At 50.0% G+C, this 26,138-nt stretch overlaps 1 protein-coding gene across 1 annotated transcript in view; it reads left to right on the forward strand.

The window, feature by feature from the left end:
* Positions 1 to 14,802: 14,802 nt before the first annotated feature.
* Positions 14,803 to 26,138, forward strand: part of TPCN2 (two pore segment channel 2) — a 34,779-nt gene continuing 23,443 nt past the window's right edge. The window contains exons 1-3 of the mRNA XM_072639390.1: positions 14,803 to 15,046; positions 23,758 to 23,822; positions 25,137 to 25,213. Coding sequence (XP_072495491.1) covers positions 14,917 to 15,046; positions 23,758 to 23,822; positions 25,137 to 25,213 — 272 coding nt within the window. The 5' untranslated portion in view covers positions 14,803 to 14,916. The remainder of the gene's footprint in view (positions 15,047 to 23,757; positions 23,823 to 25,136; positions 25,214 to 26,138) is intronic.

The following is a 26,138-nucleotide window of genomic DNA, read 5'->3' on the forward strand; positions in this document are numbered from 1 at the left end:
TCTTAATCTGGCATCACTCACACCCTTTCTGCTTCCATATTTATGAACTCGGACATTCCCTTTCCCCATCACAGTCTCTCGTCATTCCACCACTCCCTCCAACGCTCAGTTATTTCCCCTCTCTCTCTCCCTCCCCATCTTGACCCCTTGGGAACCAGTTCAACTCTACCCTGCCCTCTTCTCCGCCTCTGCATTAACTCAGTCTCCGATCTCGTCAGTTTCCATGACTTTAATTCTTATCTCTCGGCTAATGCTTCTCAGAACTTCTTATCTGGCTGCACTTGGTGGTCTCTCCCTCCAGCTACCCACTGAACATCTCACATCAAATGTCCTGTAGATGTTTGCCCTCAATATATCCCAAACTGACCTCATTATGTTCCTGTACTGCCCCCAACCCCAATCCAGTGACACCCTGTGTGACATTGCCCTCTCTCTGATCTCCCGCTACCATTGTTCTTGCCCCTGGGTCCCCTAGACGAGGAAGAGGATCTCTAGATTTATTGAAAGCAAAGCAAAACAAAGCATCCAAGAAAATCCTCTATCCCAACCCCTTTTGGAGGGTCAGTAGTAGTCACAGATTTTCTAGCCTGTGGAGACAGGTGAGAGGGAGGAAAGCAGGCCACGCAGACACAGAACCTGGAAGAAACTGGGAGTATGGGCTCAGACACTGGGCTCCCTGGAGAAGAGAAGCAGATGGGCCCCAGAGGCAGCCTTTCCCAGGCCCAGGCAGCTCCCAGGGGCTATCAGGGGAGTTACTCCTCTGGGCCTTCGGAGGGAGTGTCCGGTCTGGGGGTTCCCACATGGAAGCAATCACAACTACTGTGGCAGTGAGAAGGAGGCCTGGAACGTAATAGGTACTTCGTATTTATGAACTGATTACTGATTGATGGATTGATGTTTGCCTCCTAAAAAGCTATGGGACCTTGAAGAATTATAACTGACTCATAATGCCTTGTGGGGTACCAAGTACTTGATGGAGCCAGTCATGAATCTTTTCTCCCAGCTGTTATTCAGTCATTCAGTTGTTTTTGACTCTTCTTGCCCCATTTGGGACTTTCATTGCAAAGATACTGGAGTGGTTTGCCATTTCCTTCTCCAGCTCATTTTACAGATGGGGAAACTGAGGCAAGCAGGGGGAAGTCTCTTGCCTGGGGTCACACAGCTAGGAAGAATCTGAGGCCACATTTGAATTCAGGAAGCTGAGTCTTTCTGACTCCTGCCCAGTGGTCTATCCACTGTGATGCCGCACCTCGCTGCTTAGCTTATTAATTTCACCCCATTAGCTATGTGATGCTGGCTGGACAAAGCAAACCTCTCTGGCCCTTAGTTTTCTCATCTCTAAAATGGGGGTAATAACACTATACTATGAGGTTATTGTGAGAATTAACTGAGATACTGTCTGCAGTAGCTTCAAAGGGTTATAGAAATGTTATCTGGTCATTCTCATCATAGGAGTGAAATTTGTTATGAATGAAGTTGAGTATTCTGGAAAAGGGGATCTCTCATTTCTCAGGCACTGGAGGGTGAGAGATAGAGAAAGACAGAGCTGGGGAAGGAAGAGATGGACTGATACAGAAGGGTGAGGGTTCATGTGCAGGGAGACATAAACACACATAGAAAGACATGGAGAACAGAGGGAATAAGAGAGAGAGAGAGACAGAGAGACAGAGAGACAGAGAGAGACAGAGAGAGACACAGAGACAAAGAGAGACAGAGAGAGGGAGGAAGACAGGTTGTTGTGTTTGTCCTTTGTTCTAGAAGAGAACCATGACATCAGGGAGATGATGACATGACCTGAAGTTCACTTTGATTTGAGGGAGGGAGGGCTGTGCAAGGTCACCAGACTCACTTTCTTCTCCTGAGCCATTTGGGTCCAGTGGCCAGATATTCATCAGGATGATCGGAGATGGCCCACCATGCAGACAGAGAGACAGAAGAAAGGTAGAGACTGACAGAAAGACAGATTGAAAGGCACACAGAAAGACAAAGATCAAGAGAAAGACAAATTGAGAGAGAATGAGAGACAAAGAGACAAAGAAATGAACAAAGACAGAGAGATAGCGAGGGAGGGAAGAGACCGACATACAGAGAGACAGAAAGATAAAGACTGAGAGAGCCAAAGAGATAAATACAGAGACAAAGAGAAAAGAGAGAAATTGAGAGAGAGATAAGAGAAGTGAAGAGACAGATCTGACAGAGACAGAGATAGAAAGGAGAGAGATTCACAGAGACAAAGAGATAAAGACAGAGACAGATTGAGGGAGACACAGAGAGACAGAGACAGAGAAAGAAAAACAGAGAGTGACAGAGAGATGTGGGGGGATGGAGAGGCAGACAGACAAGGAAGGCAAGGCAGAGGGAAAAGGTAGAGAGGAAGCCCTGAAGAGGTCTCTGTGCTGAGGATAGAGAGGTAGACGTGATCCCTGGAGGGGAGGACAAAGCAAAAGGAAGATACCCTGGAGGCAGAATTGGAGAAAACTCTCCCCCACCCTCCTCAGTGCTCTTGCCCCATGCCTTGCTCACCTTCCTCCTCTGCTTCTCTGGGGGCCAGATGTTGTAGCTCTGGAGAGGCCAGGCCAGGGCAGGGTAAAACTCTTTGGGTAAGGTCTCCCTGGGGCAGCAGAGCGGGCCTGACAGTCTCGGCTGGTGATTCATTGAGGGTTATCACTGGGATTCATGCTCCCTCTGACTTCCTGGGTAAGTCCCACCAGCCAGTGTTGGCCCTGGATCTGCGATCAGATGTCCCTTCAGATTAGGGGACATCCTGTTTGCTCAAATAGTTTGCTCTCTTATCTGAATCTGATAACTTCCCCCTGAATGTTGAAAACTCTCTCCTCCTGCATTGTGAGGCTGAGACTGAGCACCCTCTGGGCCCACCAAGTCAAGAATGGGCCCCAAATGCCCCACCCCTACCTTGATTCAGCTCTACATTGCCTCAAGTGGACCAGCCCTGCCCAGTGCCCACAGCCTCTGCATCTGACCACTGCTGCGTTTGAGTTGTCAGCAGGCTAGTAAATGGTCTGGGGATGGGGTGGGGGATGGATGGAGGCAATTCCATGGTGAGTGGGGGAGGGTTCTTTTGAGCCCAGCCCAAGCTGTAAGGCTCCATCTTTCCTCAAATTACCTCAGATAATCTTATCTGTGAACCTCTCAGCTGGGATTATTCTGAATGGCCTTTAAATTGATTACTCCCCCTTTCCGACATTCTCTCCTTTCCCATCTTCCAGAGAACCCTGCTCTCCTGGACATCCCCCTGCTTCGAGTGGTAACCAGAGAGGCCATGGGCCAAAGATTGTGCTCTCTAACAGAGCAAACACAGGTCTCAACCCCTGACTCGGCCACCTATTACCCACGTCATTTGGCAACTCATTTTCTATCTCTGAAAAATAGGGATTGTTCTCAGTCACCAAGGTCTCTTCGGGCTTTGAAGCTTGTCACTCTCTTGACTCCCTTAGACCCATCCTTGTTTGCCCAGCCTGGGTGACTATCACCCCATGAGTAGGGCTCCCATGTGATCACCTTAAGGGCTGCTTCCAAGGTGCAGGGGGGCAGCCTTCCATGAGTTCTCATGACCTTGTGTGGATCACAGGGGACCATATAAGCTGTTGTCTGCTTGTCCTTGGTCCTCCCTGCCTGCCTGGATCATCTCTCCCAGCTGTACACCCTTCAAAGGGCTTTCCTCAAGTAATTCCTGTACCCCCCCTTCACTTCTTGCCATATGCCCCATTATGGCCTTTTGGGCTATCCTCTGAGACCGCCATGTTCCATGGTTTATAGCCATTCACAACCCAAGGCAATAATGGTACAGTCAGTGAGGATATAAAGCATCACAAGAGAGGATCACAATACCAGCCTAGCCTGTTGGTTATTCAACACTCGGGTGTTTGGGAGTCAGTTAGCTGTCCTTCATTCTCAAAGATGTCACCAAAATGATATCACTATGTGGGGGTCAAGGCACAGTGTCCAGCAGTGACTGATCAGAACAATATGAGCTTGGAAGGGTCTACCACAGCTTGGGCACAAACACAAACGTTCATCCTCATAATTGCCCACCTCACGTTTCTGTTGAGCTCCTGTTCTGCTTTGCCTGTAGAGCACAGCACTTTCTCTGATGTGGGCATGCCATGGTGGGCAGTCCTGTGCCAATGTCTCCCATGTTTCACAATTGATTCCAAAGTTCCTCAGAAAGACGTTCTTCTGACTTTCAAGTGAGCGCTTGCTTTGAGTGAACTGTCTGCAAACTAGTTTTTTAGGTAACAGTACATTTGGCATTTGAACAACATGACCAGCCCATTGAAACTGCTCTCTCTAAAGCAGAATTTGAACACTTGGCAGTTTAGCTCAAGAAAGGACCTCAAATGCCTTGTCCTATCAGATGATCTTCAGAATCTTCCTAAGACAATTCAAATGGAAGTGATTCAGTGTCCTAGCATGGCGCTAGTAGATTGGCCAGGCTTCACAGGCATACAACAATGAGGTCAGCACATTGCTCTGTAGACCTTTGGTCTGGTAGTCAGTCTAATACCTCTTCCCTTCCACACTTTCCTTCAGAGCCTTCCAAACACTGATCTAGCTCTGACAATGCTCATTATCAATGCGTACATCCCTGGACAGTACACTGCCAAGGTAAGTGAACTTCTCCATACCATTCAAAACTTCTCCATTTGCTGTAACTGACAGTTCCATATTTGGGTGGTGTGGTGCTGGCTGCTGGAGAACTTCTATTTTCTTGGTGTTGTCAGGCTAAAATGAGCAAAAGTGGTAAAGAACCAATACTTTGTTGTAACTAAGCCTCAGAGGTCACATTGAGTGTGTGATCATCCTCAAACAAAAAGTCACATACCAACTCTCCCTCGACTTTAGTCTTGGCTTTTAGCCTTTTCAAGTTAAATAGTTTACCATCAGTGCAGTAGCTGACCTTGATGCCATTTTTGTCCTTGTTGAAGGCATCTGACAACATTGCTGGAAATGGAGCAAGCACACAGCCTTGCTTCACTCCATTGATGATTGGGAAAATACTAAAGAATTATCCATTATCCAGAGCCTGTGTAAGTATACTATCTGGAACTGGCCTACAATACTGATGAACTTCTCTGGGCAAGCAAATTTTGACATAATTTTCCAAAAGCCCTCATGACTAACAATGTCAAAGGCCTCGGTCAGATCCACAAGCATTGTGTATAGACTGCCGTTTTGCTTTTGGCATTTCTCCTGGAGTTGTTGGGCAGCAAACACCATATCGACTGTTCCTTGATCCTTTCTGAAGTCACACTGGCTCTCAGGTAGATGACCTCCAGATGAAGGATCAGCCTATTAAGTAGCAGTCTGGTAGAATCTTAACTAAAAGAGAACACTTCTTAGTGTTCTAAGGACAACCTATTTCCTTTTCCTTTGTAGAGATGGACAATGGAGGCATACTTGAACTCCTGGAACATAACCTCCTTTTGCTTATATAACCCAGTAGGAATAGAAGCAGCACCAGGCATTTTCTAATGGCATTCAAAATCTCTTTTTCACTTGCAAGTTCATCTAGAGAGAGATTGACTTCAGCCAGAGGTTTATGGTTAATGGCTTGAACATTGATTGATGATGGTGCGTTAAGAACATCTTAGAAGTGTTCAGCCCATCGCTCCAGGATTCCATCCTTATCAGTAATCAATGTGGTTCCATCAGCAATGAGTAGTTGATATGCACCATAGGTCTGGCCTGTAAACAACCTTCAGGGCATCATAAAATCACTTTGGATAGCTACTATCAGAATAAAACTGAACTTTACCTGCCAAGAATCCTACATCTCTCTAACATTTGCTGGCACTTTTCATGGAGTTAAACACTGCCTTCTTAGAGATAAATGAACTATCTTGTGGATAGGATAATCTTGTGGAATTCCCATTTTTCATTTAGCAGCTTCTGAATTTCCCCACCATTTTCATCAAACAATTCTTGAAATTTGTGAGTGTTTTGGCCCAGATGAGTAAATGCAGAGCTATACACCAAATCTCTGAAAGCTACCCCCTCTTTTTCTGTTCCACTGTTGCTGTGTGCTGGCTCAGCTTCCCCTCCAAGTGAGTGACAAACTGTTCACTCTCAGAGGAGAGCTCTAATTTGTTGATCTGGGTTCTGGTACTCAGCTTGCCTTGGGGCTGCCACCTTTGTTGAATGCAATATACATCTATGACCAGTCCATCACTATAGAGTGGCCACACATTGACATACATGACCTTCATCACTCTTGCGTCCTGTCTCTCATCTCCTTACAATGACATAGTTTATTAAATGTCTGTGTTCGCTGTGAGGATGCATCCACAGTTTTATGATATTTAGGTAAATGAAAGTGTTGGTGATGAGGTCATGAAATGCACCAGTCTTCAAAAGTAAGTGTTGCTTTTCTGACTCCGTTCCTCCCAAAGACTCCCTGTCATGTCTGATAGTCTGTGCTTACTCTAACATCAAAGTCTCCCAGAATTCTAAACTTGTCCTCCTTTGCCACATTGATGATAAGGGTCTCCAGACTGTTTTTTTCTTTTTTTCTTGTTCTTCTTTGTAAATTTTTCTTTGACCTCATCAGGGTTCATCATGGTGGGAGCATAGGCACTGATGATGGCGGCGTGACATTTTCCTCCAAGTCATGAGTCTTGGGAGGCATACAAGCTTATTGACTAGACTAGTTTTGATGGCAAAATCTATGCCAGCTTCATGACACTCCCCTTCACTTCAGCCACTCCAGAAAAATGTGTATCCAGCTCTGACTTCAGTAAGCTGGCCTTCACTGCCAGCCTTGTTTCACTCAGGGCTGCTTTTGGATGTGATATCTGCTGAGTTCTCTCGACAACAGCTGTTCATCTTTGAGATCTAAATTTCATAAGCATTCACAAAGTCCATGTACCAATGGTGAATGCATCTTTGCAAAAGTTTTTGTGCATTTTTTTGTGTTTAGACTGCAGGGTGAGATCCTCACCTGCTGTGATAAGGAGGCCAGGGTTGGGTGAAGCCCAAGAGGATTTTTCTACTTTTATCCTTTTCTCTCCTTTCACTCTGTCCCTCCTTACAAGTGTTTTGCTTTGGATCACCATCTCTCTCAATTTGCCCTCCCTTTTATCAGCCCCCCTTTTCTTTTCCTCTTCCCCTTCTACTTTCCTATTGGGTAAGATAGATATCTATACCCAACTGAGCATGTATGTTACTCTCTCTTTGGGCCAAATGAAAACTAAGGCTCAAACAATGCTCACCCCACTTCCTTCTTTCCCTCCAGAAGAAATGCCAAGAGTAGAACAGAGGTCTGTACACAACATTTATAGATCTGAACAAGGTCTTTGATACAGTCAGTCATGAGGGCTTATGGAAAATGATGTCCAAATTTGGTTGCCCAGAGAAGTCATCAGTATTGTACACTAGTTTCACGATGTCATGCCTGCCCAGGTTCTGGATCATGGATGATGTGTTCACACTTTCCCAGTCACCAGTGGGGTGAAACAAGGCTGTGTGCTTGTTCCCATGCTTTTTTAACATGATATTTCCATCCATGTTGCCAAATGCTTTCAATGAGATTGAACATGGCGCTTGATTTCCACAACAACTTTGGGAGGTGGGTGCTATTATTGTCCTCATTTTACAAATAGGGAAAATGAGGATGAGAAAAGTGGTGCTTTGGCCAGTGCCTCGTGGCCACTGGTAAGTATCTGAGTCAGGATCCAAATGCCCTTCCTGACCCCAAGCCCAGTGTTCTACCCACTAGGCTCTGTTGCTTGTGAGGTTGTATTTCATTTGATTTTGAAAGAATTTGGCCAGTTTTCCCAAGGGACTCTCAATACTTTGCCTTTCTTCCTTCTAGAAGAACTCCCTCCAATGACCTTTTGTAAATAATTGAATTGGATTCCAAGGAAATGAGTCAGGCACCCTCAGGCCAGAGGGAAATAAACGAATCCTCTGCTGCCATCTGCTGCCTTCTCAGGACACTCACTAAAGGGTTTTTTTTTTGACTTCTATCTGTGTTGTAGGGTGTGTAGTTTAGGTCTTGGGGACATGGTGGCTCCACCTGAAGGATAAACTCTTGGGGTGCTCTGTTCATTGACCCATTGGGGATACACCCAGAGAACCCTCCTTCCTAGAACATAAATGGGAGGAACTGAAAAAGTCTTAATCCAATCCCCCAATTTTACAAGTGAGGAAACTGAGGCCCACTTTGCCCAAGATCACACAGCAACGTTGGCGATGAAATCCAGTCCTCCTGACTCCCAGGCTAACCCTCTCTCTAAAATAGGACCTCTCTGCCTGGGCTTCAGAGCAAGGGATTCCTATCCCAACATTCACCTCTCTCCCGCTTCATCCCTTGGTCCATGGGTAGACACCAAGAGAGGCCTCTCTTCTCCAGTGCTCCTCTTTCCACTTCTCCCTGGTGTATTCCAGATTCCTCACTCTTTTCTTAGAAAAATTTATTTAAGTATTCTTCTATTAACATTGACTTGTTTTCACTCTCCATGTGCTCCTTCTACCCTTTCTGTTTCTCTCTTGTAACCAAGTCCATGTCAGTGAGGATGTGCACCATGCTGCACCAATCTGAGGCAGGCAAGCAGTCTGGTCTTAGCATCTCCCCACAGGATCTAGAGTGACCATTACAGTGGTTCACACTGCCACTGCCAGTTAGGGCTACTCTAAAAACTGTTTCACCCAGAGCTCGGCATGATTCCTGGCCTAAAGGAGACCCTGAATAAGTGTGGCCCTTGTCTCTTCTGTTCTACCAGCTCCATTTTCCTCTTCTTCCTTTTCTTCATTCTTCTCCTTCTCCTTCTTCTTCTCCTCCTCCTCCTTCTCCTCCTTTTTCTTCTCCTTCTTCTTCCTCTTCTCCTCCTCCTCCTTTTCCTTCTTCTCCTCCTTCTCTTTCCTTTCTTTTTCTTCTTCTCCTTCTTTTTCTTCTTCTCCTCCTTCTTCTTCCTCTTTCTCCTTCTTCTTCCTCTTTCTCCTTCTTCTTCCTCTTCTCCTCCTCCTCCTCCTTTTCCTTCTCCTCCTCCTCCTTCCTCTTTCTTTTTCTTCTCCTTCTTTCTCTTCTCCTCCTTCTCTTTCTTCTTCCTTTTCTCCTCCTCCTTTCTTCTTCTTCTTCTTCTTCTTCTTCTTCTTCTTCTTCTTCTTCTTCTTCCAGTTAAGTGACTTGCCCCAGGTCACACAGCTAGTAAGTATTTGAGGCTGGACTTCAACTCAGGCCCTTCTGACTCCAGATCCAGTTGCTCAAACCATTTTCTTTTCTTTGTGTTGGTTTGATTCTTCTCGTGACTCTCTAAATTCTGCATTTCCCCTGACACATCATCATCATCATCCTTATCTGTAAGCATTTATTACATGCCTACTGTGTTTCCAGTATTGTGCTAAGTGCTGGGGATACAAAGAAAGGCAATCTCTCTCTCTCTCTCTCTCATCTTATTTCATTACATTCACATACAACAATTTGCTTAATTATTACCCAGTTTATGGGCACTCACCTTATTTCCAGTGTTTTTGCCACCACAAAAGTGTAGCTACAAATGTTTATATATGAAAGAGACATTTCTTCCTTCTCCTCCGTGGGATATATGGCAACTGTGAGTCAAAGTCAATTCAGTGACTTTTCTTGTTTGATTACAAATGGTTTTCCAGAATGCTTGGACCAATTTGCAGCTCCACCAAGAATGTATGTGCATGCCTGTTTTTTCTGCAGCTCTGCCACCAATAACTGTTTTAGTCTTTTATTATCTTTCCCAAGTTGAGAGACATAAGGGGAAACCTGAGCTGTTTTAATTTGTATTTCCCTAATGTTAATAATGATCTGGAATAATGATCTCCCTCCCCTTTTTTTTCTGTCTCTCTTCTGCTCTTACCTTCCTTTGCCCACCAGCCAAGCTGTGGGTCAGCCTGAGCTCCACCATGTATGACTGCATGAGTCACTCAGGCTTCCTGGGTCTTCTGTGTCTCCCCCCTCCTCCAGCACTTCTGCTCTTTTGAAATCATGAGCTCAATTTTACCTCTTAGAAGGGTCATTGTGCTGTTTGTGTAAAATCTTCAGTCTTGTACCATGGACAGTGGGGTTTTCTGCTGTAAACTGTCTATTGTCCCTAAACCAAAACAAATGGAACCTGTCTTTCACACTGTAAGGATGGGTCCCTTTTAGGGTCTGGTAAATTTTTAGGATGTCAGGAACAGGAAACAGAGACAATGACTGGCAAGGGGCAGTATCTGGGGAAGGCTGGGCTCCTTCAAATCACATAAAACTGCCAGAGCAGCCAGAAGAGTCAGTACACTTGCACTCAGGACATAGCTAGTTTGGGTACATTTTTCTGGCCCTTATATTTGCAAGGACCCCTAGGTGAAACTAAAAATTAACAAAACAAAACCCCGGATCCCTGGAATCGGGGTTGTTTGGTGATTACTGGGTAAATGACCCACAGATATTTATCAAGGACGTACTATGTGCCAGGCATTGGGCCAGGGGCTGGGGCTGTAAGTATAAAGAATGCAACAACCCTCACTCACCACACGGGGAGCTGACATTTTAATAGGGAAGATAGGTAAACACAAAAATTCACCCGAGGTAAAGTTAAGAAATATAAACATAACACAAAGTAGTTAAATACGAGGGAGAATTTAATAGTGGGGGCAGCTAGGTGACACAGTGGGTAGAGAGCCAGGCCTGGAGTCAAGAAATGCTGAGTTCAAACCTGGTCTCAGACACTTCCTAGCTGTGTGACCCTGGGCAAGTCACCTCACCACGGATTGCCTCAGTTTCCTCATCTGTAAAATGGGGATAATCATAACAGCACCTACCTCCCATGGGTATTGTGAGGATCAAATAATTATACGATGCTTAGCCCAGGGTCTGGTATAGGGTAAATGCTATATAAATGTTACCTATTATTATTTTGATTATCAATTTGATGGGTCCTAGTGGTGGAGGAGTTCAGGAAAAGTTTCATCCCAAAGGTGGTGCCTGGGACACCTGGCTCAGAGAGAGATGCTTTGGGCACCTGATTCAAGGAGAGATGAAGAGATAGCGACTCTTGGTTCATGACTAAGAAAGAAGATATGGAACGTGATGGGGAGTGAGGGAACAGAAGTCAGATCTGGGCTTTAGAGACTGGGCACTGAGCATTGTCTCCACTGGCTGCATCTTCCCTGGCAGAGATCCCCGTGAGAGTCAGGAGCCGTTGGAGGCATTGCTGAAGATTATTTCACATGTGTGCCCAATACAGGGAAATAAATTCAGACCATTAACCTTAGTTAATGAGTGAGCCATAAATAAGCAGGCTTGGGAAGAGGCTTCTTGGACTCTGTCCTCAGAGGCAACTAGCCCTGCTGAACCTGTTCTCCATACTGACCTTTCCCCATCAGTTCAAGGGGTTCCAAACACTTCTGAGTGAGGGACATTGAGTCACGCCGCAGGGGACATCTAGAGGAGGAGATGAGATCTACCTACATTACAAACTGTTCTGGAAAGGGAAGATTCTATTGGCCTATGACCCCAACCACTTGCCAACCATAGAGTTTTCATTCATTCAGATCAATGAAGAGGCTATTATATATGTATGTATGTATATGTGTATGTATGCATAAATTTATGTGTATATATATGTGTGTGTGTGTGTGTGTGTGTGTGTGTGTGTGTGTATGTATGTATGTATATAGAATCTAGTGGAGAGATAATTAGGGCCCAAACTTGGGTGATGGCTTTGTGAGTGGAGAGAAGAGATACAAGAGGTCCCTTGGGGATCTAAAATTGACAAATACTGGCCCTTATTGGAATTTATAAGATGAGAAGAGTGAGGCATCGAGGATGACCCCGAGGCTGTGAAGATCAGAGTGGAGGGAGGGAGAGGGGATAACTGGAAGGAGACTGGTGCACTCGGCAGAGACAGGAACAGTAGGAGGAGGGTGAATTTGGGAAGAAAGCTCATGAGTGTGGTTTTGGACATGTTAAATTGGAGATGCCTATGGGACACACAGCTTGAAAAGTCCAATCAGAAAATAAATGGTGATGGAGAAATGGAGCTCAGGAGAGAGACTGGGAGTGGATACAGGGATCTAGGAATCATCTGCAGAGAGATAATTGAATTTGTGAGAGTTGACAAAATAGCTAAGGGATAATAGAGAGAAAAGAGTCGAGGGCCCAGGACAGTTTTAGGTTCATCCAGAGGCAGGGGAGGGGATGTGGTTAACAACCCAACAAAGGAGACTGAGAAGGTGGGGTCAGGAAGGTAGGAAGAGAGCAAAGCCAAGTCAAATCAACAAGCATTTATTAAGTGCCTAGTATGTGCTGGGCATGGTGCCAAGTGCTGTCGATACAAGAGACAAAAGACAGTCCCTGCCCTTAAGGAGCTCACAATCTGATAGGGAGACAGCATTCGACAACTGTGAACAAACAAGTGTGTGTGGGGTTAATTGGTGGCCATCTCCTAGGGAAGGCCCTGACATTGAGGCGGACAGGACAGGCTTCCTGTAGAAGGTAAGATTTTAGTTGAGGCTTAGTGGTGAGAGGAGAGGGCATGCCAGTCATGGGGAATGGACAGTGAGAAGGAAAGTTGGAAGAAAGTCACCGAGGTCTCCAAGCATGTTTAATTATGAGGGAATCTGGGGTTCCTAATTAATTGGGTCTAAGTTCTTCCTCATTACAGGGACCCCCTCAACTTGAAGAAAACATGCTTTTATAGTCATTGAGGGAGAACCAAAACCAGAATGAAGTGGTACAGTTTCATCGGTCAGTTCCAGAACAGCAGAAATCTTATGACTGGCTAAGGACAATGCCTATCAATCAGAACCACTTTGTCAACTGGACTTCCAGAAGTCATCTCAGGAGGGTCTTTCTAAAGGTCCTGAGATCCTTTCAACATCTCAAGGCCTTTTACAAGTCAGAAGACTTTAGTCTGACCAACAGTATCCTTGAGACCAAGGAAGTTGTGGGTTTGAAGCAAAGCTCAGTAGGGAGTGGGTGGCACTGATTCATAGGGGTGATGGGGTATGCACCAGCTCATCAACCTTGTTATAGCATGTTACTGATTGGAGGGGGGTGGGAAGGTAGTAAAGTAATTACATTCTTATTGTGTGTCAAACTAACAATATGGATCCAGTTGATAAATCAAACACAAAGAACATTATCATCAATACATGGTAGACTAATCCTTCATAACTCTTATCCTAACAGCATCAACTAACATAATTACTTCAAACTTAATTCTATTTTGCTTAATTCACAGAAACAATCACTGATACTCATGAAATCACAATCAACTGAATAAATCCTGATTAATTGGACTAAGGGGCATCAGAATTATCACAATTTGGAGGGGGGTAAGGTGTAAGAAGATCAGAAAGGTAGGCAGGAAGGGGTCATGTGATAGCAGGGCTTTAAAGCCAAACACAGGATTTCATATTTGACCATGGAGGGAAGAGTGAGCCCTGGAGTTTACTGATTGTGTGTGTGTGTGTGGGGGGTGGGGGTGGGGAGGGGGTTTGACATGGTCTGACCTTCATTATCATTTACATAGCACTTAAAGGTTGATGAGTCACCTTAGGAAGATCTCATTGGATCCTCCTAACAATCCTGAAAGTTTTGTGCTATCCTTATTTCCATTTTTACAGAAAAGGAAACTGAGGCAAACAGATTGAGTGACTTGTCCAAGGTCACATAGCTCCACCTAGCTTCTCTACAGGTTGAGGAAGCTCTTCCTGGCAGTTGAAGAGACTAACGTGGGGAGAGCCAGAAGGCTAATATTGCAAGAGGAACAAACAACCAAGATGAGAGGGTGGTCAGTGGTGTCCAATAGTATAAAGACATCGAGAAGAATGGGGATTGAGCAAAGTCTGTCAGATTTAGCAATTAAGTAATCATGATTTTTTTCAATGAACAAAAACCTCTAGTATAGTTCTGTGTCCTTCCCCACCCTTACCGAAAAACAGAAACACAGAATCCTTGTAACGTATAAGTATAGTCAAACAAAACAAATTCTTGCACTGGCCATGTCCAAAAGTCCCTCACGTCCCTGGCAGGAGGTGGGCAGTTTGGCTCATCACTGGGCTCCTGGAACTGTGGTTGGTTATTGCATTGACCAGAGTGTTTGCATCTTCCAAAGGTGTCTTTACAAAGCTGTTGTTACTGTATAAACTGTTTTGCTTATCTCCGCTCCTCTCCTCTCTCTGCGTCTGTCTCTCTCCCCTCCATCCCCACCATGAGAATCCAATGAATTGTTCCTCAAGGTAGCGAGTTCTCCGGTGTCACTCTCAATAACTATGCCATCTTTGTATCACTTAGAGATTTGCCAATGTCATTTCATCCTCAAACACGACTCCACCAGGGAGGCCCTGCTATCACCACGCCATTTTACACATGGGGAAGTTGAGGCAGAGAATAGTTGAGGCTGGGAGTCCGCGGCTCCCTGACTCTGGCAGCCCCCTCGCACTCCCCTCAGCTCTGAGATTCTGCGCTTGGGGCAGGGAAGACCCCTGAAGCTCCAGGAGGATGGACCCCTTTCCCTCCCGCCCCCCTTTCCCCCCACCCCCCGCACCACGCCCGTGTCCCTCCTCCCGCTTCGGGCCGGGCAGGCAGTAATTGACTAATTAGTCAGTTTCCGGATCCAAGGGCCGGGGCCCGACTCTCCGGCTTTGCCGGGGTCCAGGGGGGCTGCCCGGGTCCACCTCGATCCCGAGGGTTAGGGGGGCTCCAGGGCACGCCTCCTGGCCTGGGGGCGGGGCCGGGAAGCCCCGCCTCCCGGGTCACGGGATTCCCCTCGCGCTCATTGGGCCGCCCCAGGAGGGGAGCCCCATCGCGTCACGGGCCGGCCCCGCCCCAGGCTGGGCCCGGGAGGGCGGCGGAGGCGCAGCTGGGGACTGCGCTCGGCGGCGAGGCGGGGACACGGCGGCGAGCACACGCGTGGCGGCTGCCCCGGCCTCGCCGGCCCCATGGAGGAGAACGAGCCCCTGCTGTCCGGGACTCGCAGTCCCCGCAGCTCGGGCTCGGGGCCCCCGGACGGGGCCCTGGGCAGCCGTGGCTCCGGCCCCGCCCGCTCCTACGGTGCCTCAGCCGAACCAGGTGAGCCGGGGCTGGGGCCCAGGCGGGGAGGGGGCGATCGGGAGCTCGGACCCACTTTGTGTGACTGAGCGGAGCGGAAGGGCTGCAGCCCCTGGAAGGGAGGGGGAGGGGCAGGAGGACTGGCCCGGACGTCGGCTCCCCCCTGGCCTCCCCGCCCCTCTCTTCTCCCCCACCCCAGACCCTCGGCAGAGCTCTGTGGGGGGAGGGGGGTCCCGGACGTCCCCTGCGCCAGCCCCGAGATCGGCTAGAGCTGACCCAAAGTTGCGGGGGGAGACTGAGCGCTTCCTCGTGTCCCCATTTAGGGAGCCGGACCTGGGGTTGGGCTCTCTCTGGGTCAGCTCCGAGGTCCGCGCCCGCTCTCGCTCTCTTCTTTGTCCTGAGGCCCCCGCCCCCCCATCCTGGACGTTGTCCGCTGCAATTCTGACCACCCCTGATGTGACGCCGGGACTCCGGGTCCTCCGGTTACCCGACTGTGCTAGCCAGCCTCCCCCCGCCCCCCAGCTCGGACAGTCCGACCTCTGCATCTGAGCTGGGGAAATTACATCCCTGCAGGCCCAGTAGTATGTCCGGTCCCCCAGTGACCAGGGCGGGAATGCCCAGGATGTGCCCCCAGTGACCAGCTCTCCAGGCCGCGGCTGTGTTCACACAGACCACAGTCACCTCCAAGTTTTGACCTTAGCATCCCTAGCTTTGGAGGCTCCGGAGGACGGCTGGAGAGGCTTCTGGCCCAGAAGGCTCGTCCTTCTGCGGAGTCCCCGAGACTTCCTGGGAGGCCTCTGAGTCGTGTCCCTTCCCCCCAGACTTTGGCCCCTCGGCTATTTCCAGGTGCTTGGTGTTTGCCCAGGTCTCAGCTCTGTTCTTTATGCCCACCAAGGCCTTGGGACTACCCACCCTTACCTTGCTTGGTGACCTTGCCACCCTGAGGCATGGCACGCCTCCATGATTTCTGAGGGGGAGGAGCCCTTAGAAATTAACTTTCAAAGCCTGGCCCTGACACTTTCTACCTGGGTTACAGTGGGTGAGTCCTTTGCCCTTCCTAGACCTGTAAAATGAGACAGGGGGATTTGATGATCTGTAAGGTATCTTTCTGTTCTAGATCCATGAGTTTATTATTATCCTATGAACTCCCATAAATGCAACATTTATTAAGTGCTTACTGTATACTTCTTATACTAGCTAAGTACTCAGCATAGGACTTCCCGTCTTGATGGGTCTGGAGCCCTGGACATAGACCTTAGACAACTGTCTAACTGGAGGATGGATGGGAGAAGGAAGAGACTGGAGGCAGGGAGACCAAGCAGAAGGTCATTGTAGTAGTCTAGACCTCAGGGCATGAGGGCCTGACCTAGGATGGTGATGGATTTGGGAATGCAGAGAATGGGATGTGTATGAGAAAAGATAGGAGGGGAGGGTAGAAAAAGCAAGATGTGGCACCTGCTTGGGCCGTGGGTAAGTGTAAGGGGTCAAGAAGGACTGAGCCTGGGAGTGTTCGATACAGGAGGTTGCAGATGCCCAAGATAGCAGCGGGGAAGTTGGGAGGGAGCATGGCCCGGGGCAAAAGCATGAATCCTGCTTTGGACTATTGTATTTAAGATGTCTCCCTCCAGTTGGAGATCCCCAGTGGCAGTGGGAGATGCAGCACTGGAGCTCAGGAGAGGGATTAGATCTGGATATGTAGCTCTGCCTAGAGATGATAGTTGAACCTGTGGGTGCTGATGACCTCAGCACAGAAGATGGTATGGAGAAAGAGAGGCCAGAGCAGCCCCGTGGGGTACATCAAGGTGAGGGGGCAGGATGAGGAGTCTGAGAGGGAGCACCATTTTATAGTCAAGGACATAGACTTGTCCAAGGTCACACACCTATTCCTTCTCACTAACCCAGTCCTTTCTGTATGCCTGGGTGTGCTGAGCGACTCCTCCGATATTTCCTCAAGCTGAGAGCTGACCCATGGCCCCTGAGACTGTACCAGGGGATCACCAGTCTGAATTGGGGCTGCCAATCAGGAATCATGGGGCAGAATGGTCAGTGAGGGCCTGGGTGCCTGGGATCCAGACTGACTTGAGGCCGAACCGGAACATGCCCCAAAGACTGGCTGGCAGGTGGGCAGGAATTAAGCTCCTGGTCCAGGCCCCTCTTTGTCTCTGGGAGCTTGGAACTGCTGCTACCTCCGGCCCAGGAGCACTTGTCCTGATGATATTGTGGCTTTCCCAAAGATCTGAGTCAGGGTGCCCAGCCTGGGATTCTTGGTGGAAATGTTTGATTGCTGGGTGGTGTCCCAGGCTTGTTTTTAGAGCACTCCCTTGTAGTCTTGACATGCCCTGTGTTTATCCAGCCAGGACCTGTGTCCCTTCTTCACTGCAACCCCTATATGGCTCAGCTGGTCTCTGCCTGAATACCTCCAATGAGTGGGAAGCTCACTACCCCTTAAGGCAGCCCCATTCCATTCTTGGCTAGTTCTAATGGTCAGCAAATTCTTAGTCTGAATCTGCCACTGCAGCTTATAGCCAGTGTTCTGAGGTTTTCCTCTGAAGCAGGGCAGAAAGCAGTGAATCCTAGATGCCCCCCACCCCAACTGACAAATCAGAGGAAGGGGCTGAAGGCACAGAGAGTCTTTTGAGGCGAGAAGGTAGAGGTCTGGTGGGATCTTAGCTCTAGCAACCGGGTGATGTGTGACCTTGGACAAGCGTCCTCCCCTTTCTGAGCATCTGTCTGTAAGCTGAGACGTTAGGCCTGATGCCAGCCAAGACTCCTTCCTGCTTGAAGTCTGTGGTCCTGTGAGTCACGAATCCTTCAGGCCCCCCCGCCCCAGGTCCAGCTGGAGTCCCATCTCCTCTGCTCCAGAAAGCCCTCCTGGCCTCCCAGAATGCTCTACCTGGACCCCATGGGCTGGAGCACGACAGTCTGTATCAACTCTTGCAGGATATGTCCCCTGGTTCCAGCCTGGCTGTCAGCCCAATCAGGGTAGGCTCCATGGAGTTTTCTTTTGTCCCCCCATAGGACCTTCCCAAGTGCCAGCCTCATAGGAAGTCAGGGAGAAGGCATCCTAAAAGTCAGGTGCCAGGGTTCCTACCCTGGGAACCTCTTCTCTCCGGCCTTCTGGATGGGAGTGTGTGCTGGCTTGTGCTGGCCTTGGGCTTGGGCCTGGTGACAAGGTGAGGCCTGTTGCTGACCTGCAGGCCAGGTGGCGGATGTTGGGCCATGCAAGACCCAGCCTGGGTGCCCATGAAGACCACAGGCAAGTGCCTCAGCTCCCCCAGGAGGCCTCCTCATCACATGCAGAGATGGTGGCAGATAGTGGAAAGGGCTGTGTGGCGTGCAGAGACACCAGGGCTTACGCCCTGGCTCAGGCACTTCCTAGCTGGGGGACGCCCCTGTCACAGCCTCAGTTTCCTCATCTGTCAGATAGGAATGATCCCTGCATGGCCCACCTGCCAGCTTGTCACGAGAGAAGGGTGTGGGGTCGTTATTAACTTTTTGTCCCTGATGCATAGGCAGGTGCTGCTTTCCGGTTGAGATAATTTGGATGGAGGCTCTTGAGTGATTAAGGAGGGTGGCTGGTTGTGTGCTGGTCAGCTTGGTCCCTGCCTTCAGGTTGGGGTAGGAGACCCCTTCCCCTGCAGTGTGAGCAGAGGTCAATTTCCTGCTGTGTAAGCGAATAGAAACTTAGGATACACTGAGGATCACGTTAACCTTTGTATTACTGATGTTTTCTTGCATCAATTCTGGAGTGAGGAAGACCTGAGTTCAGATGTGGCTTCAGGCACTTCCAGACTGTGTGACCTTGGGCTGGTCACTTCACCTCTGTGTGCCTCAGTAATTGCCGATCCTTCCTGCTGCCTGTCCCACAGTCAGGCTTATCTCTTTTCCCACCAGTTCTGTCTTTCTGTTCATCCTTCTGTCTGTCATTCATTTCCACAATGTTTCTTAGGGGCCAGCAATGGATAAGGCACACACTGTTTGCATTTCTAATGGTGCAGTCCGTGCCATAGAGCAGATGCCAGGCTAGTGGGGGCCCTGTGGGCTCCCCAGCCTGGGCCCGGGCCTAGCGTCTCCATCCAGAGTTCATCTGCCCTCTTACTTTTGACCATGGATGGGTGTCTGGGCTCTCTATGCCCTTCCTTGGTCCATGGCACACACAGCGCCAGGACCCCCTCTCCTAATGGCTTTAAGCCCTCACTCAGGCTCTCCCTCTACATCCTTCCTGCCTCCTCCCCCCAGGGGTATTGTGGGAAATGGCCTCTACTCCTTCTCCCCACAGCCTCCCACCCTTCACAGGTCAGCCTTGTTCTAGGGGCTGTAGTAGATGTGAGGAAGAAGCTGGCCCCTCTATGGGGCCCTCTGAGTGTGTCTAACCTGAATGGGATGGAGAGATTTAGACACAGGAAATGTGGAGTGTGTGGGGAAAGGGCAGGATTAAGTGTGGGGTGGCAGGGTACAGACAGTGGACTGTGGGAGCTTGGGGCAGACAGTGGACTAAGGTGTGTGTGTGTGTGTGTGTGTGTGTGTGTGTGTGTGTGCGCGCGTGTGTGTGCGTGTGTGTGTGTGTGTGTGTGTGTGTGTGTGTGTGTGTTAGGGGGCTGGAAACCTGATGTGAGGCTTGCTAAAGCCCCAGGGAACCTCAGGCTTGGGCACTTTGGACAAGACTGTCCCTGCCCATGTTGAGGGTACCATCTCCTTTGTCGGGCCCAGCAAACCGAAGGGGAACAGGTGGTTCATTCCCTGGACCAGGCAGGTGCTGGGACCAGTCCAAAAGGGCAGGAACCCAAACCACAAGAGGTGGGCGAGGGGCCATGCAGCCCAACTGAGTCATCACCGCCTCTCCTCTCCCTTAACAGAAAAAGAAGCTGACTTTGGCCGGCGAGCATGGGTTTATATTCTCTCTCTCCTGCTCCTTTCCCACTACAAACAAATTAGAGAAAGGGGAAAAAACAGAGCCCGAAAGCCCTCCACTCATCCTGCCACGACAGGCCCCGGGGAGCAGAGCTGACAGCATGGGCTCGTTAGACTCTGGCAGGAAGTGAGCGGCCTGTTCTGCCTACGGGCCTCTGCACCCATGACTTAGCATTACCGTGGTCAGCATTCCAGCAGCTATCGGAACTGTTTCTCTCTGTGGCTCTATTGTCGTGGCATGAACTGTTCCCCCAGTGCACGGAGTTCTTCTTTCTTTCCTCCAACATGGAGCATTTCATCATTTCTTATGGTGCAACAACATTCATCTACATCTATATGCCACAGTTGGCTTGGCTGTCCCCGCAAGGTGGGCACCCTCTTGCTTCCTATTTGGGGCTCCTACAAGAGACGCTGGAACTCTTTTTGGGCATATCTTTGGGCTTCTTTGGGGTGTGGGCTGTCGACTGGTGGTTAAACCGGGGCAGAGGCTATGGGCATAGTCTGGCAGCCTTCTGCTCAGTCCTGGAAGACTTCCCAGGACAGCTGGACCAGGTCGCAGCTCCCCAGGAACAAACACTCGGGGCCTGTCTTGCCAAGCCCCTCTAGTATCTGGCATTTCCCTTTTCTGTTCTCTCTGTTAGTCTCATGTGTGTGACGTGGAACCTCAAAGTTGCTTTAATTTTCATTTCCCTAATTAATTGAGTTTTAGAACACTTTTTTTTTTTTTTACAAACCATGGTTGAAATCTTGGATTTCTTCCTTTGAAAACTTCCTGTTTGCTGGGTATGGCGATGCTCCCCTGGAGTCTGTGCTGCTGGGGAGGCTGAGGCTTCTGGAGCCCCGAGCCCCGAGCCCAGATGGTCTGTGTGCCAGCAGGGTGAAAGCCGACTAAACAGGTCATTACCAGTGTGGTCAGGCCTCTTGGGGTGGAGGGCAGAACCAGCCCAGGTCAAAACTTCTGGGTCAGTCAGCAGGGAATTGGGTCTGGGAGTGGTCATGGTGCTTCCAGTCTGGGGGACAAAGGGGGAGCCAGGCTCTGAAAAAGGAAGGAAGGAAGAGAAGAAGAAAGGGAGAGAGAGAGGAAAGAAAGGAAAGAAGGGACGAAGATGGGAGGGAAGGAAGGGAGTGGGGAGGGAGCGGGGAAGGAGGGAGGACAGAAGCAGGCAGCTGTGTGTTCACATTCTGGCTGTTTATCCATTGGGGAATGACTCTGCAGTTCTCCCTTTGTCCTCACCTGTGTCCCCCTCTGTTCTTTTATTGTTTCATCAATGGCCAGAATGACTATGTTCTCACTTGCAATAAGCGTGCAGTCTGTGAAGGGGACTACTTTGGGAGAGCAGAGCTGGGGTCCAGTGGCCCTGCTCCTTTCTCCCCTCGGTGACCGTGGCTGAGCCCCTCTATCTCCGGAGTAGGAGCTTCTTGGCTCCCTCTTGGCTCTTTCTTGGCTGCAAATCTGTGAGTCCGTGATGGGTTAGGCGTGCATCTCTTTATGGGTCACGAGCTGTTGTGACTTGTCCGCTAACCTCTTCGTCTGATTCTTCCACGTGGGCTGGTGTGACCTCCTCTGGTGTCTCCATCTCTCCATTCACAGCCACCCCTACGTCAGGCCTGCTTTCCTTTTTGCCTGTACTCTTGCATTGGCCCCTGATCATCTTGCCTGTCTACCCCTACTCCAATCCATTCTCCACTAAGTGCTGAAGTCTCTTCTCTGCTGAAGGAATCTCTGTGGCTCCCTGTTACCTTCAGGGAGAGAGGACAAATGACTCCTCCCTCAGGGGTCTGACCTGCAGCCCTATGGCAGAGCCCCAAGTTCCTGGTCCTCTAATCCTTAGAAAGAAGCAGGGAGGGGGAGCCCCATGAAGGCTTCCAGTGCTGGGCCTGGTGACAGACTTTCAGCAGCCATAGGGGGATGATATTTTTGGCTAGTGTTGTGGGTCCAGGAAGGGAGGTCCCAGGGCTGAGCCCATGGAGCCTGGGAGGTGGACGGGGCTCCCTGGGTATAGCCTCCCAGCCTCAAGAACCTCCTTTGTGCATGTGGAGTTTTAGGTCCCCCCACTCCAGAGACAGCTTTCTTCCTGGGCAGGGATAGCCACTAACCTCAGCCAGAAACTGGGGAGTCAAGTTTCTGGGGCCCAGCTCCACATACCTTTGGACAAAGTAAGATGATAGGTTCTCCCAGGAACAGCTGCCCCTCAGCTCCCACTGCCCAGCTCTCCAAAGTGAAGACTTCAGGGATTTTCCCAGTTCTGCCCAAATTATCTGACTCCTTCCCTGCCTCCTCTGGGTCTGTCCCTCCTGGCATTTGACCCATAGTTTTGTTCTCTTGGTTAGGTCTCACCCCCCTCCTTCTTTTATCTTCAAAACTACTGGCTTCAGGTGTCTTGACTTTGTACTTAGAAGCTCACTGAGCTGTACCAGGCCCGGGACATGGGCTCTGCCTCGGCGCACTGCCATGGGTGTGGAGCAGGCCCTTCTTTCACTGCCTCTGAAAGCTTTGTGCTGGGCAGGGTGCTCCTTCACCCCCATCTCCGGGTCTCCCTTCTTATTTTCATGATCTGCCTTTGCGGCCCCGCCTCACTTCCCAGACTGTCTCCAAGGGTTGGGGCATTCTGGGGGTTCAGGCTCCTTGCTCTGAGGGATGAGCCATCCTGATTGCATCGCAATCTGGTTTGGGCAGCGCCAGGCAGTGTCAGGGGCCACGTGGCTGAGTGTTGGACAGCTGGGCCCTAGGCCAGAGAGGGGAGAACTGCCCAGCGCCTCCAGCCACCCCGGATTCCCAGGCTGGCAGCATCCAGGATCCTCCACCCGGTTGGGGGAAGGCCATTCCTGAGCAGACTCTGCCAGGTATTCCAATAAAGTCGACGCTACCCTTGAGTGAATCATGCTGGTTTGGGGCAGAGCTGTTGGCTGAGCCTGTCTCCTGGGTGTCAGCCAGCCTGTGGCGTCGAGCAGGCGCCTCCTGGGCAAGGGTGCCAGCCTGCTGAGTGGAGCCAAGAGACTCCTTTGGCCTGGTCCGAGGTCTCTGCACTCTGAGGACCATCTGCCTCCCTTGGCCTGCCTTGAGTGACCTCTGAACCCCTTCCCTGGGTCTGAGAAGCAGAGTCCTCTGGGCCCCAGCTGGTCTTTAGTTCTTATGAAGGCAGGAAAGTTCCCTTGAAAAACTCAGCAAGTTGTCCTGGGCTGCGCTGCGCTTTGAAAAGAGGCCCAAGCTTGGCATCTGGAGGCCTGAGTTCAAGTCTTCACTCTCCCCCTTAGCAGCTGCAGTTGCCACAGCAGCTTGTGTTACTAGAGGATGCTATGGGCCAGTGCAGTCAAAGGACCCGGATTCAAATCCTGCCACAGATGTGTACTCTTTGCATGACCTTGGGCAAGTGACTGGACCCCTTGGACAAGGCAGTTCCATCATCTCCGAACTGAGGCCTATGTGGGCTCTAAAATCACTTCTGGCTCTGTGTCCGCTCCCCTCTCTGGGGCCTCAGTTTCCTCATCTGTAAAAGGGGCAGTGGACCAGATGATCCCAAGATCTCACTCAGCTTCAGATTCAGTGATCCTTAGGTGGCTCACAGCCCATTTTACAGAGAGAGAAACTGAGTCCTTGAGAGGGGAAGGGAAGTGTCCTAGGTCACACAGCTAGTCATATTGCAGCAGGGATTCAGATCCAGCCTTCTCAACTCCATCTCCAGCATTCTTTCCATGACAATCTTTAACTTCTCTCAGCCTCAGTTTCCCCCTCTATAAAAATGCTTGGGGTGGTCTGGATGATGCCTCCCTCAGGGGTCCTTCAGCTCCTACACCCTGTGACTTGAATTCTCTGTATCCAGTTTCCGATGCCTGCCGGGATCTTTGCATCAACCAGGCTGTGGTGTTTATCGAGGATGCTATCCAGGTAAGGAGGCTGCCCTATTTACTTCCTCCCATTGGTGGTGTCAGGTCCTGGGGAGCAGGAACCCCACAAGTCCCCCCGATCATTTTTTCCCTGTGCCTTTCCCTCAGCAGGCAGCGATCCCGACCCCTGGGGGCCTGGTGGAAACAGCTACACATGGAAATGTGGCCATTTGCTTTTAAAAATGGTTTTCAATTTCCAGTGAGTTGGGGCCAGCCCACTTGCCCTCCCGCCATGGGTGGGCTCTTCTCATGCGCAGGTGGGGACCTGCCCCACTCCCAGGCACACGGCCAGAAAGGACAAATGATGGGAATCTTGGTGAAAGCAGAAGCTTGTCCTTTTAAGGGACTGCACTTTCATTTATTTTCAACTGTTTACACAAATTAAATTTTGATTAAAATTATTTTATTTTATTGAAAAAATTAACATTTTAATTTCAATCACTGCCTTTTATACTTCTTACCCCCATCCGTTCCTGAACATATTCTTGCCCTGCCACTCCCCTGTGAGCCAGCCCTTCTCACACAAAGGAAAAAGAGAAGAAAAAAAAGCGAAACTATTAGTGGGACCTAAGAGTATGTGCTGTATTCTGCACTCTTTGTCCCCTACCTGGGCAATTGCAGGGATATATATATATATATATATATACATTATATGCCTCCCAGTATTAAATACAATCTCTGCAGTGTAGTTTAATAAGTTCTTACTGATTCCTAGGACTTTCAGCGCTCAGCAGAGTGCCTGGTACCGAGTTGGTGTGACGGATCTGTAATATTAACAAGAATGAATTCGGTCTGATGTGCTAATACTAATCAGTGAATGTTGACTGCCAGCAGCTTGATTGGCAGGACTGCGGGCCTGCTGCTTCAGGGTTGGACTTCTGGTCTGTCTCTTGTCCCTCCCCCTGCTTCTCCTTGTCACCATGTCCCTGTTCCTAATGCACAGCCTGGTTTTTGGCCTGAGTTTGACTTTGAGGATTAGGGTATAGGGTGTGGAGGTGTGTGTGTGGGCTGCTCAGTCTCTATTTCCTGAAGCCCCTGAGAGTTGAGCACATCAGGAGGCTGTGCCCCAGCTGTGGGCTGTGTCATGTGGGTATCCACCTGGGCACCCACCTGGGCTCCCACCTGGGCACCTACCTGGACACCCACCTGGCCGCCTCCTGCAGATGACCCAACCCTAAAGGGGAGGGAGTAGATGGCTGCCGAGTGGGGACCCCAGTCCCTTGCTCTTCTCCCATCTTCTCTGCTGAGCGTGTCAGAAGCTGTTTCCATGCCGGCGTGTGGGTATCTCCTCATCGTGTCTGACTTCTCCTTCCAGTATCGTTCCATCAATCACCGCATGGACTCCATGTCGCTGGCGCTCTACCGATGGCATTACTCGCACATCTGCCAGGGGTGAGAATTTCCTCTCTTTGCTCATGGTTTTCTCATTGGGCTCTGCTGGATTCTGTCAGGAATCACAGGAATACCCCCTGGCAGTTCCACGGGACTCCCCCTGTTTGCCAAGTGAATTTATTCCCCCGAATGATCCTGGGAGGGTGGTCTGTGCTGCAGGCAGGGGGATGCCCATTTTAGAGATAAAGAAACCAAGCCTCCAAGACGTTAATTGACTTCTCCTAGAGAGGAGATTCAAACCTGGGTCCCTGCTGACCCCATCCTCAGGGCTCATGCCTCCTTGAGTGATGGATGGCCATTGGATCCTGGGGTGGGATGTCAAGGGATCTGCAGACTGATTAGTTGAGCCTGGGTGGGGCTGGGGGCACCCAGAGAGGTTGCTGCTAAGCTTTCCACCTGTGGGGCTCCCTCATGCACATCACTTTGTGTCCCTTGGCCTTAGTTTCCTCATTTGTAAAATGGACTCTGGCCTCTGAGGTCTCTTCTAGCTTGACATGTAGGACCCTGTGAGACTGGCAGGATCAGAGTGGGCAGGAGCGGGGCCTGAGGTCATGGAGCTGACTTTTCACTTGAGGGCAACTCAGTGACCACCCTCTGATCTAGGGCCAGGACCGATGCTCTGAGGGGAGACATGGGAACTTATAGAAAGGTTCCCCCAGGAAGGTGTGGGGGAGTCCCAGGGTTTGGGGCAGGGCAGGAGCGTGTCCACACTGGGCTTGGGAGGGCTGACCCCAGCCATATCTGAGGCTCTAGAGTTTGTCTTCTGTCCCAACTTCTGGGAAGCTTGACCAGCCTCAGGCTCGAGGCAGACCAGGTCTCTGGGGGGGGTTGCCCTGGGTGGCCTCCCTGGGTAGCCTTCCTGTCCCTTCTGGGCAGTCTGTGGGTAAGCCTTGTGCTCGCTCTGGAGGGCAGCTGCAGTGGGCTC

The sequence above is a fragment of the Notamacropus eugenii genome, chromosome 2 (genome assembly GCF_028372415.1).
Source record: "Notamacropus eugenii isolate mMacEug1 chromosome 2, mMacEug1.pri_v2, whole genome shotgun sequence".
NCBI lineage: Eukaryota > Metazoa > Chordata > Mammalia > Diprotodontia > Macropodidae > Notamacropus > Notamacropus eugenii.